This window comes from Grus americana, chromosome 6 (genome assembly GCF_028858705.1).
Source record: "Grus americana isolate bGruAme1 chromosome 6, bGruAme1.mat, whole genome shotgun sequence".
In the NCBI taxonomy this organism is placed as follows: domain Eukaryota; kingdom Metazoa; phylum Chordata; class Aves; order Gruiformes; family Gruidae; genus Grus; species Grus americana.
Window position 1 is genome coordinate 7,775,523 of NC_072857.1, and position 12,067 is coordinate 7,787,589.

Below are 12,067 nucleotides of genomic sequence, written 5' to 3' on the forward strand. Positions count from 1 at the left end.
TTCAATATTACAGCAATGGACTAATAAAAAACAATTAAATAATAAACTACTTAAAAGTAAATTATAAACAAACAGTGATTTATTTTGGTGCCTGGGTTAGAAAAAACAAAACAAATCAAAGGAACAACAGATTAGCTAGCAAGGACCTGTGTCTAGCTGCTTAATGACACGTGCCTTGCATTGGCTCAGTTTGATGCTTACGGACCAAATATTGATGTATATTTTTCTCTCTTCCAATATAAATATTTTTTTGTCTGAGATTCTTTCCCAAAAGGTACAAACTGAGACTAAAGCCTTTGCACTTTAGCCACGGTCCTGTCAAAGGAGACTAATGCTCCTTCAGACTTCTTTGTCCCATCATATTTCATAGAATCCTAGAATGGCCTGGGTTGGAAGGGACCTTTAAAGATCATCTAGTATCCAACCTCCCTGCCGTGGGCAGGGACACCCTCCACTAGACCAGGTTTCCCAAAGCCCCATCCAACCTGGCCTTGATTTAAACACAACTGGCCAACGTAAGAGTGTAGAAGTTACTGAGGAGAGGACTGAGGTGACTAATGCAAGAGACAGGAAACATGAACAGACTTGCAAAAATAAGCTACATATTATGCAACTGGACTGCAGGTGAACAAGCTATATTCAATTTTGCTTAATGGATTTCTCTTTAATGCTCAAGAATTGGTAATGTTCACATAAACAGGGAGTCAGATTTTCTTATTTCCTTTTCTGGTAATCACAGTAGCTTGTTTCCTATAGTGGCTAACTAAGAAGTGTCTTTAATTACCATCTTCAACTACTGAGAACGATGACTCTGTTGACCTAAGGTCACAAGATCCTCTGTCAGAAATGCTGAGAAACTAGTGTACATTTTTCTGAGGTCTGACTGTCATTTGGAACAATAAAGCCAGATGAACAGTTACAGAATATGATCAGTTGAGTACATTGTAAGTCGAAAGTTTATCTGAACCTAGATATTCCTTGTTCTGGAAGTGTACTTTATCTTCTATTAGACACTCATTAGATATTAACATAATCTTCTGTTATTAAAGACTATTAATGACTGGTTTAAATACATTAAAAATTGATACAATGTACGAATAATCACAATTTGAAAATCAAGCCAATTTTAATGAATACCAGAGTCAAGTCTACAATTCTGCTGCCTTTTCTGAGGGGGTGCAAGTACAAGATCCTTTCAGATTAAAAACTTTCACAATCCCACTTGTCTCTCTGCCCCTCCCTGTTGCTTGTGGAAGTCCCATCAATGTAACAGGGAAAATGACCAACAGTACAGGAGGAAGAAAGTGACATTAATCACATGCAAAAAATATTGACAAGCACATAACTGAAATGAAGATGACTCAAAACGTGCTATTTTTTAAATGACAAAACTGTATCATGTTTTACATGAAATCACTGTCAAGCTCATGGTATCGTTTCAGTGCCTGCAATATCTGTTTTGTACAGCACCTCTAAAGATTTTAGTATGGTCATGCTATAAACTCATAGTATGAAAAATGACAGCCAGTCTTCATATTTCATGTAGAGTACAAAGTATTCTAGTGTATACAAACACTAAACCCACTTATTTTTCTAATCATGTTCACTAATCATGTCTTCAGATGGTCAACAGACAATGGAAAATTCATAAGATGTACAACTATCACAGTAGAACTAGAAAACCAAAGTCAATAATGCTATTGTCCAGAACCTAGATCTAAGTTGGCAAATGCGTCCTGTTCCACATCCAATGGCTATCTATGAAAATTAGATGCTACAGCTAGTCATTTGTAACCAATTTTTAGCAGGGCTGGATTAAACCATTTACACAGTAAGGCATTTGTGAGAAATCTTAGGCAGCATATCAATATGCAGAATCATTAATGAGAAAAATTCTCAAATTTTGTATACAACTGCAATTGATTTATATTAAGGAAAATGATAAAACTATCTATTTCAATGTTAAACCTTTCAGTTCTAGAAATAATTTAATAACTGATCATTTTAACAACCCCAATGATAAAAATTTAGTTTAAAACATCACATGCAGTTATATTCAAACGTAATAAAGTTCACCTACAGAATGATAGGAAATATAGTCTGAAGTATTTTCTTTTCTACAAGGACAGCAAATCTTTAAATTAAACTTAAAATATAATAATTTTCCAAAGATTGCAATGTGTTATATAAAAGGTAAATTAAAATTTTCAGGATTTCTTGACTTCTACAACAAAGTAAAAGTTTGCTCAGAGAATGCTAACTAGTCATTTAATCCACACATCTCCTTGCATCTACTTTATGAAGTATAAATTTCCTACTACTTACTAAAAATATGAGTATTGGCCAATTACAATCCTGTTTTAAACTGGCAAACAGACATTTAGAAATAGCATGTAATCTCATGCTTGTTTCTTTCACTTGTATTAAGTCAGTGTCATGAGCATAGAGATGCAAGAGTATGTTGTGACAAACAGTATGAAGGATGATAAATTCTTTCAAGTCAATATGAATTCTTCTTCAGGCTCTCTTCCCTCATGGAAACCGTTTTATAGTAGCACTGGGAATGACTTTTCCCTCTCCAGAAAAAGAATGAAACCATTTAAGTTATTCTGCGTTCTGGATAAGAGATAATAGGATTGTCTTATTTTGTGCAAGTCACTCATGAAAATTTAACATATAAGTTAAAAATCTACTAGAGAAAAACAAGTGAGTTTTCCATATTCCTTTGATCCTAAAGTCATGCTTTCTTTTTAAATTAAGTGCACTGAACAAACACAACCACATAAAAAAAAATTAAAAGGACAATACTGACATTCAGCCTTATGTAAACACACGTGCATTTTTCTCCAAGTTCTCAATTGTAACAAAAACATCCACAAGCGTGTACCAACCTGTTTGAGGGTTGATCAGAACACTGCCAGGTGGTATGCCTGCCGCTTCCAAGGGAAGCAAAAAGAAGCTAGCGCTAGTAGGTGCCACTTGCCCGCTTATGCCACCATCAAAGGAAAGAGAGTTACTAGTGCTGACAGTTGGATAGACGGCAGGCGTGCCATGAGAAGGCTGGCTTAGAGCTGGCACTGGAAGAGGCTGCTGGGTGTGAGAAAGAGAACCCGTGGATGACCCTACACTACTAGAAGACTCTGAACCTAGGAAAGGAGTAATGAGAAATTGTTTTTACCTAGAGACAGAAACATCATGCTCACTTAAAAATATATACTTGTAAATGCTTACCCTTAAAGCTCAGCATTTAAGTACATTATTAAAGAGCGGCCTTTTCAATGAACTTCCCCCTTCATCTCCCCTGGAATACCATTACAAGATTCCTTCTGTGAACCAAGGGTCAATTCAGCACTGCTTTGCACTGTAAAGTGAGGCTTTCATATCTAGCTCTGATTTTCTGGACAGAAAATACATGCCTGTACATATGCACATGTTCATCTGCAATTCATTTAAGTCATTGTTTACTTATTCCAAAATGATGCACGCACATCTATCAACTGGATTCACCAAAGCGATGAACACACAGCCTACAACTATTGCACATGTGCAGGCCATGGGGTAATGCAGATGCAGCGGGCCCAAAGTCCCTGCAGATACATTAGCTAAATTCACATGCTCTGGAGACACAGCTTGCATGCAAGCAACGACCATTTTCTTTTCACTACTAGATGTCAGAGGTCTTCTCTGACTCACCTACTGGACAAATTACAGAATACTAAAAAACCCCAAACTATTTCTTCCCTCCTCTGACAATTTTCAAGAATACAGCTGAAAAAATTATGGTAATATGTAGCTTTAGCCTAGTTTTATGCAACAATTCAAAATTCAAAAGGAATATGAAATAGCTGATGGAAAACAATAATTGTTTTACAGATATGAATGACTATAAACATTGCAAGGCAGTGGAGAACCAGACCCCAAGCTTTCTGAAAGCCAAGGCATGCAGCTAAAGCAATATTCCAAAGTCCAAAATGGAGAGGTCTGTAGAACTGCACTGTTCCTAGATCACTGTATACCTAGATCTCTAGGTATACAGTTTATCATATTTTTCATTAAGTCTTTGCTATACTTGCAGTACTTGGAAACAGAATATAGTTGTTTAAACTTAAGAAGTCTTCATTAGCAGCCTCTATACAATCTGGAAGAGGAAGCAAGACTCAGAAAGGGCTGTGACAAAATTTATCTACTGTTTGAAGTTACTTTGCAGTCCTTCATAAAAATTTCTAATTGTAACCCTTTTACTTGTGTGTATGAAAAGATAGTATGGCTTGAAGCATTTGCTATTGCTATTAACCTTTTTAGCTAGATGAAGAGAAATACAAAGCTATTAATTGTAAACTGGGCAAAATAGCAAATCCCAGCTCTGTAAAGCAATCTTTACCTGACCAAAGTTACTCTGATTAAGATTTGTTTACAAGTGTATCCTCTTCTAGATTACGTAGAGAAATTAGGCTGAAGCCATCATAATTAAAGCCTATTACATTCTTGATCAAAATGAACAAACAAAACCAATCTCAACACATGCAAAATCACCACAACCTGTAACTGCAAGTGAAGCAACAACCATCAAGGTAACATTCAAAGTTCAGAATGCGTAACTCTCAGAATGCCAAAATCAAGTTTTTAAGAATCCATTTATGTTCTTGCAATTTAGAAAACAATGGTTTCTAAGAATGTATTTTATATATACACTATTGTCAGGTTGGAGTTTCTTTTCAAGCTGTGCCAAATAGCACTACTACATTGCTGAACAAAATAACTCAACATGATGGCACGACTTTACAGAATATGCAGAAGTACCTTGGAATGTATTTCTTTTATATAACAAACAGAGTTTGCAACTGGTTTACTGCATTAAGATACAAAAGTGAGGTGATATACCTATAAGGTAGTGGTGGTTTAAGGGAAAGCAAAAAATTTAAACAGATCCTCATTAGAAACAAGTTTTATGAATAAGATCAAAGCCAAGCACAATACAGGCAAGTACTAATATTCTGCTTTTCTACAGTTCTACTTCAAATTCTGAAATAGCACATCTGTAACCCACCCATGCGTTACAAGCCTCAAAATTCTCCACAACCAAGATTATCAATTAGATCAAATTACGCTGGCATTTGGAATACAAGTATTTACCAAATTTCATGTTGGCCCACAGAAGATTTCTATCTGCATTTTCTGAGATTTTATTTTGACATTAATTACAAGTTAACAGACTTTTGAAATCCAGACTCATCAAATGAGTATTTTCCCCCAACATTCCTGAATCTTAAAATTAAGCAGTACACTTTGTTCCACTGATCTGATTTTTCAATCTAAAAATTAAGTATGCTTTTTAGCCATATTCATTTAAATTTAACACTGGCACTGGAAGATAACACAAAGATAACTAACAATTCATAGGCTTTAATGCTGGCTTTTCCTAACTAGTAGGACAGCAGCGCACCGTTTCCCAAGACTGCACAATGCAGCTTTGCCACACTGAAACTGAAGAGTTGAACTCTAAATTTTTCTTTTGAACAAAGTACTTATGTTGATAAATGCTTCCAAATGTGAAATGCATTTAGCTTCAAGCCATCCATAACGCACTTTAAAATTCTACTTCCAAAGTCAAAAATGTCTTCATTTAATGTGTTACCTGAATTCTAGCTCTCCACGGCAGTTAGGCACTACAGGGCTAGGTCTGTAGTCACTCTATGTACGCAGCACCCACTGTATCCAGAGGGAGTTGCACGCACGGAGCACCTACGAGACTCAGGCCCCTACATATGTACACATCTGCAACACGCGTCGAGTATCAAAACCATCAGGTACTTCACTACTATGTAACTATGTATTTGTACAGATTTTATTATACCTGTCTTAGACAGCCTGCCTGTGCTTTTGCTGCTTCCAGAGCTATCTCCTCTTGTCAGAACTGATATCCCACTGAAGCTGCTGGCTTTCGTTACAGCTGGCTTCAGATTGCGGATGGAGCTATCAGAGTCGGTGCTGCTCCAGGGACGGGGTTCACAATACTTCAGCTCATTTTCAGTACTGCTCTGATGGCTGTTGGCTGATCTCCCTGATGTTTCCTTATTGATTCTGTAAGTTATAAACTAAACTTTTAGCATAAGCATCAATTGCAAAATAAGAGAAAAGAAAACAAAAAAAAAAAAAGAAAAAAGAAAAGGTGAAATGCATGCAGAATACTTTAGGGGTTTATTTTTTTTTAAAGAAAGCATCAAATACCTAAGTATCTGTCGTCTTTGTTGTGTACTATTAGTTTCTTCCTCCTGGATTCTGTTGACATTTTAATAAGATAGCTTAATATTTATTAAGAAAATAGGAAAATGAAACAGAATTAAACTGCAAATTTTCTTACCTTTTATCAGTGAAATAATTCTCTTGGGAACACAGGGACTGAGGGGCAAAGAAGTGTAGAAATTAATATGAATGGCATCTAGAAACCCTGCTATAGCACAGTGACAAAACATGCTGCAGTTTGGAGTCTTTTGTATTATACATGGAGTTTTACAGCATCTCTTTATATTAAGCTGTCTGAAAACTGAACCTGTTTGGTGGATAATTTCCATGTTATGGGAAAAAGAAGGCAATATAAAAAGGCCCATCTGCAGGAAAGAAAAGTTAGAACAGTTACAATGCTGACCATTTTGTTTATATAATATCTTTTCTGAAGTTACAGTTCTTCTATTGGGCCTTCTCTGCCTTATGTAACTTCCAGCTGATGTGTGACTTCACAAGTCTGTTACACCACCTGAGTTGCCTTGTCTTCCGCTTGAAAGTGTGAAGTAGAAGACAACGCTGGCTACTGCAATAATTGTACTGAATTCTTTGGGTACAAGTACATATGCTAAAAAGCAGACAGAATATACAATCAAAACGGCTATTATTAACTTCAATTACATTGTCCTTGACTGTGACTTCTAACATGTAGCACAAAGCTTCTAAGGGTACAGTACATAGTATGCGAGTATGCAAAAGCTGATTTTATATCCAAAAGACCATTCTTTTTGTTCGTAACTAAGGTGAACAAAAAAAAAAAAAAAAGGCTTTTGGAAAAGATTTGAATATAGCAAATTAGTATCTCAGAGCTCATTACTCTTTTTTCAGAACAAGAATCTGGGTTTGGATGCATGAGATCTACAGATAAATGTCAGAAAAAGTGGATTATTAGAAGTAATGCGTATTTTTGAAAACATATTTGTTCTGTTTCACTCAATATAACTAAATATATACTTGTGATTGAATTATAGTTTACAACGTTGTCCTGCTTAATAACTCCCGTCAAGACAGACTAGATTTCTACGGTTCTGATTGAAATGTCACATATGGGAATTAAAATCATTTTACTGTGACTAGTCACAAGATGTGTTTGATACACATACAAGTGTGAAAAAAATAGCATTTTAGTTTTGTTTGTTCTTTTAAATAATTATTGCTCTGAGTAACAATTGAAATGATTGCAGTACCAAAACTCTATAACTTAATGCATTATTTTGCCCCTTGCTGAATTTGAAATAGGTAATTCTAGATAAGGCACCAAAAATAATTCTTGAAGGTTGCTTGAGTTTCATACAGTGGTGATTAGAGAAAACAGAAATTTTCTCAGAAACTTCAATACCACTCAGGCCACCCTAACAACTCCTATCTGCTCATTCCCTATCAGATACAGAAAGTTTCTGGAAAGAAGTATCTTTTAACAAAACCCACGTGTGCATGTATATGTGTGAAGTATTCATACAAAACACCATAAGATTTGCTTTGATACGTACATCTTGTGCAAATATTCTTTCTCTAGCTCTCTGATATTCTTCTTCACGTTCTTCTATGGATTTACTTCTTCTGTCATCTTTTAATCGTATTCTCATCTAAATTAAGTGATACAGTGTCAACTTCTACAGGAAAATAGTATAAAAACACAATCAAATACAGCAAGTGGAAGGAAATAATTTGTATGTATTTACCTGGTTGTCATCTTTGTCTAAACTAGAGTTATCTCTTTTAAGGATATACCGCTTTTGGAAATCATCACTCTTCTCATCCTTTATATGCTCACAAAACTTTTGGTCAGGTCTACGAAAAGTCGTTAGAAAGACAAGATTTATGGTTGTGTAAACATATACTATAGAGAGTGGAACAAACTGAAATATATTCAAGATTAACATTAAATATACTTTATATATACATATAACTGAAGTGATAGATTTTCATTGTCCAGGCAATGGAAAAGGTACCAAAGACGTAAGATGATGTGTACCCTGACAAGTCCTGTTCCTGAGGCATAACAAACCTGCTTTTAAAATCTCTTCCTCCTTCAAAGCTTTTGCTTCAATTTCCAATTAAGGTGGCAAGTAAACCACATGCCCTTGGGGAATGAGAAGTGCTCTTGAATCCAGACTGGTGCCATGCAAGGGACATTGAGCATGCATGGAAGTGAAGATAGGTGCTTTCTGCTAGAGCTGTAATACCTCAGAATTCATTTCAAGGGAAAACAGAAGATAAGAAGATAGAGGAGAAAGCATCGAAACTTACAAACTTCTAAACCAAAATTACGTAGAAATAAGCAAGAGACGAAGAACAGTACAATGCAGGCAAGCAAGAGCTTCACAAGATCACAGTGAGAGGATGATGCAATCAACATTTTATATATATATATATATAGTTTTGTGAAAGAAAATGAGATATTTTGCAAGTTCTTGTTATTAAAAATAGATACCAAGTACCTAGACAATAAAACTACTACTATCATAAAAGGATTTGTCAGACAATCAGGAAATATTTGTCTCATAAAAGACAAAACATATGTATACTCTTCTCTACTTCTGTTTCTTTATTCATTACCCAGGACATGTGTATAGAGTCAGGAGATCTTTCTCTATAAAACAGCCAAGCCTAACTATTAGTTACTGGATGCCCAAACATAATTAGCAGGCATTTCAGAGAACCTTTAGACTGTCTTACCTCTTTCTTTTAAAGGTCCCTGAATTTACTGCCCTGCAATCACCAACTTCCCACTCCACTGAGACGTCCCAGTATGCACTGGGTTGTTGATGTCAGTAACATCACTGATCGGCGATGGAGCCGGGAATCTGCCTATGAGGAAAAGGTAAGTTTGGTTTTATTCAACATGGAGCAGATCTCCAAGGTTTTCTTTCTAAATTCTTATTTTATATCCAAAGTGATTTAAAATAAGAATATTGAAAACATTAAGAATCGTAATGTCTGCAGGTTAGATGAAATGCCTGCTAATTAGTAACTACACCTATAGGGGGCTTCCAGAGGCCATACGCTATTTAAATACAGTCTATAAAAAAATGCATACAAATGAAGAAATCATCTTTTAATAGTTCTTATTCCACACTTGAAGTGCTAGACTGAAGTTTCAGTCTAGAGATGCTGACAGATGCAAAGGCAGATTTGAAATGTATGCCTTTCTAAGTCAATTTAGATAGAGAATGTATAGCCAAAGCAAAACCACATACACAAATACATAAATTATTCCACATATAGACTCTATATATTTTCTAGAAACTATTGAGGAGGAAACTGTTTACTTAAGTGAAATTTCAGTGTGGTATATTATCTCAGTTCTACAGACTCTACAATTAGGGTGGATCATTAGATTTTTTTTTTCCTCCCAAAACTATAGAGAGTATACATAGAGATTAGGATGCAGGAGCTGTAAACTCCTATTTTCATGTTCTTAAAAAAACAAAACAAAACAACAAAACCCAACCAAAAATGGCGTCAGGCAAATGCTTTAAGTTGAAACTAGAAGCTAGGTGGCATAGATATACCAACGCATCAGTCCTTTGTCTTTCTGAGAGGAAAATGAGGAGACAGAGCAAGTGCAGATGACAGAGAGAACAGCCGGGTCCTTTGAATGAAAACGTCAACTACGCACGGGGTTTGGAGTTGCTATGACCCCAGTGCTACTTTTTTATAATACGGATTTGCCTACTGGTTTCTCCAAAATCTCCCCAGCCCTCACAGTAAAGCAGCATGCCATGACTTGTTAACCCGGCTGACACTTCCCTGCTATGTTTATTTTGTAAGGCCACGTGAGATCTGTAAGCAACATTATTCCAACAAAAGACTTCAATGCCTGAATTTTCCCGGTGGATTTTTACAGTACGAAAGCCAAACGTTGTGCAAGTCTTGTCCCCTCCCTTCACCAAAACAGAAGTGACCCTGTTCTAAGGTAAGGGCTGGTTCTGCTTTCCAAAAGAAACAATGAACATACTGTATACACTTTACTGGTGTAAATCTTTAAAGAGATAAATGGTTGATATAAATTGATATTTCATGGAAACAAAGTTAGCAATGCATCTCTAAGAAAAGCAACAAAAATTCTTAATTTACAGATAATATCCTTTTTTTTCCCCAAAAGAAGTTTAAACACAAAACATCACATTATTATACAGCGCTGGAATGCAAACAGTAAAGATCTTGCAACTACCTCTTCTTGCTGCATGGTTCCCAATGAGCAGAGAGACCTCTGCTGCTACAGATGCAGCATCATACACCCCAGGTGTTAAATCTACACACCAAAAAGTTTTTTCAAGGCTTTTAAACTTACATTCTTGTATTGCTAGTTTTATTTACTATGACTGACTTCCCACTCTGGTCCACGTTGTGCTCTAATCCAAAGTAAGCAGCTACCCTGTGCAACAGCATTCTATGGTAAGATGTCATTGGGGGAAACTTTTTTCTTGGCGCTCTGGAAGAAAGGAATAGTAGCTTTATTAAATAAACAGGAACACTCTTGAATTCTTTTCTCCTATAAGAGTACAGTACTTACTCATTATTACCAATGAAATCTAAAATTTCCTGTTCTAATTTCAGCAGCATCATTCTGTCCCTGAAAATAAAAACACAGCAACTCACATATGAGACACTCCAATAACTGCAGCTGTATTCATCTTGAGAATACACAAAGATCGGTGATCAAGGGATGACGGCGGACGGTAAACAGGACCACCAGGTGTCAAATGCAGTATTTTTAGGACAAAGTATTCATTTTTCAGTAAGCTATATTTAATTGAACCCGCCTAAAGAAACGTGCTGTTCTCATCTCAGAAATCAGAATACAAAGATCCTCCAAGTTATCTCTGCCCAGTAGACTCAACAGAAAGTACAGTCATTGAGAAGACAGTCTCAAGAAGGAGAAAAAGCAGTGACTAGGTGGTTTACTGTTGGCTAGCACAGGTAATAAGATTTGCATAGGCCTGAATTGACCCCTGGATTGTGAAGCACATCATGGGATCATTGAGACACAAAGTGACAGAGTACTGATAACGGAAGGCACTACAACATACCAACAAGCAAGTGGTTAACAGCTGACACACACTGCAGTGTGATGAGATATTAAGAGAAAATGAAAAAGCTAAAACTCAAGGTGAGAAATGAACATTAGCTGAAACACCATAAAACAAAAGTCTTAAAAATGTTTATGCCAGTTCCCATAAATCATTAACGTGATGAAATTAACTGTCCCACAGCTCATAATTTGTGCACATCAGATAACCAAGCTTTCCAGTTATTGAGCATGTAAACTCACAGCAGACCTTCACCTACAATTTCTTATTTTCATTGGGATGCTTTACAACTTCAAATTCAAACAACATAACAGTCTAGCAGAGGTCTATGCTTTCTAATTTTACTTTATAGGACAAAATGGTGTTGGCTCCTTATTATAGCTCATTTTACATTTTTTGTCAATAAAATGGAATCCCAATACATTATCACATTGGAAATCATAACTATAATATTAATGAATAACAAATCATAGTGGAATAGCTTTTGCAACAGCAGCACAATCCCACCGAGTTAATTTCTTGCCTTGTATGTATAGCCGTAGACCTGGTATTAAACCCATTGAGGAAAAGAACAAACAAGATAGACAGCAATGTACCACAAACCTCAAAGCAACAGAACCATTGCTAACAGTTAGCAAATCTGTTGCTAACAAATGATGGACTTTAATTAGATTAGATTTGGTTTCTGATGTGCGGAGCGAAGATCTGTATCTCTAACTATGGCTTTATGGTACAGCTTTAAAAAAAAA

The 12,067-nt window shown here is 36.0% G+C and overlaps 1 protein-coding gene across 18 annotated transcripts in view; it reads right to left on the reverse strand.

Annotated features, from left to right (window-relative positions):
- Window positions 1–12,067, reverse strand: part of R3HDM1 (R3H domain containing 1) — a 90,544-nt gene that overhangs the window by 23,510 nt on the left and 54,967 nt on the right. For 11 of the 18 annotated variants that reach the window (XM_054830735.1, XM_054830738.1, XM_054830742.1 and 8 more), the window contains 8 exons: window positions 10,802–10,861; window positions 10,580–10,720; window positions 7,965–8,073; window positions 7,773–7,868; window positions 6,362–6,399; window positions 6,229–6,279; window positions 5,855–6,081; window positions 2,892–3,146 (listed from right to left, as the gene is read on the reverse strand). In XM_054830735.1, coding sequence (XP_054686710.1) covers window positions 2,892–3,146; window positions 5,855–6,081; window positions 6,229–6,279; window positions 6,362–6,399; window positions 7,773–7,868; window positions 7,965–8,073; window positions 10,580–10,720; window positions 10,802–10,861 — 977 coding nt within the window. The remainder of the gene's footprint in view (window positions 1–2,891; window positions 3,147–5,854; window positions 6,082–6,228; window positions 6,280–6,361; window positions 6,400–7,772; window positions 7,869–7,964; window positions 8,074–10,579; window positions 10,721–10,801; window positions 10,862–12,067) is intronic. The other 7 variants (XM_054830744.1, XM_054830741.1, XM_054830745.1 and 4 more) reach the window with 4 other exon arrangements.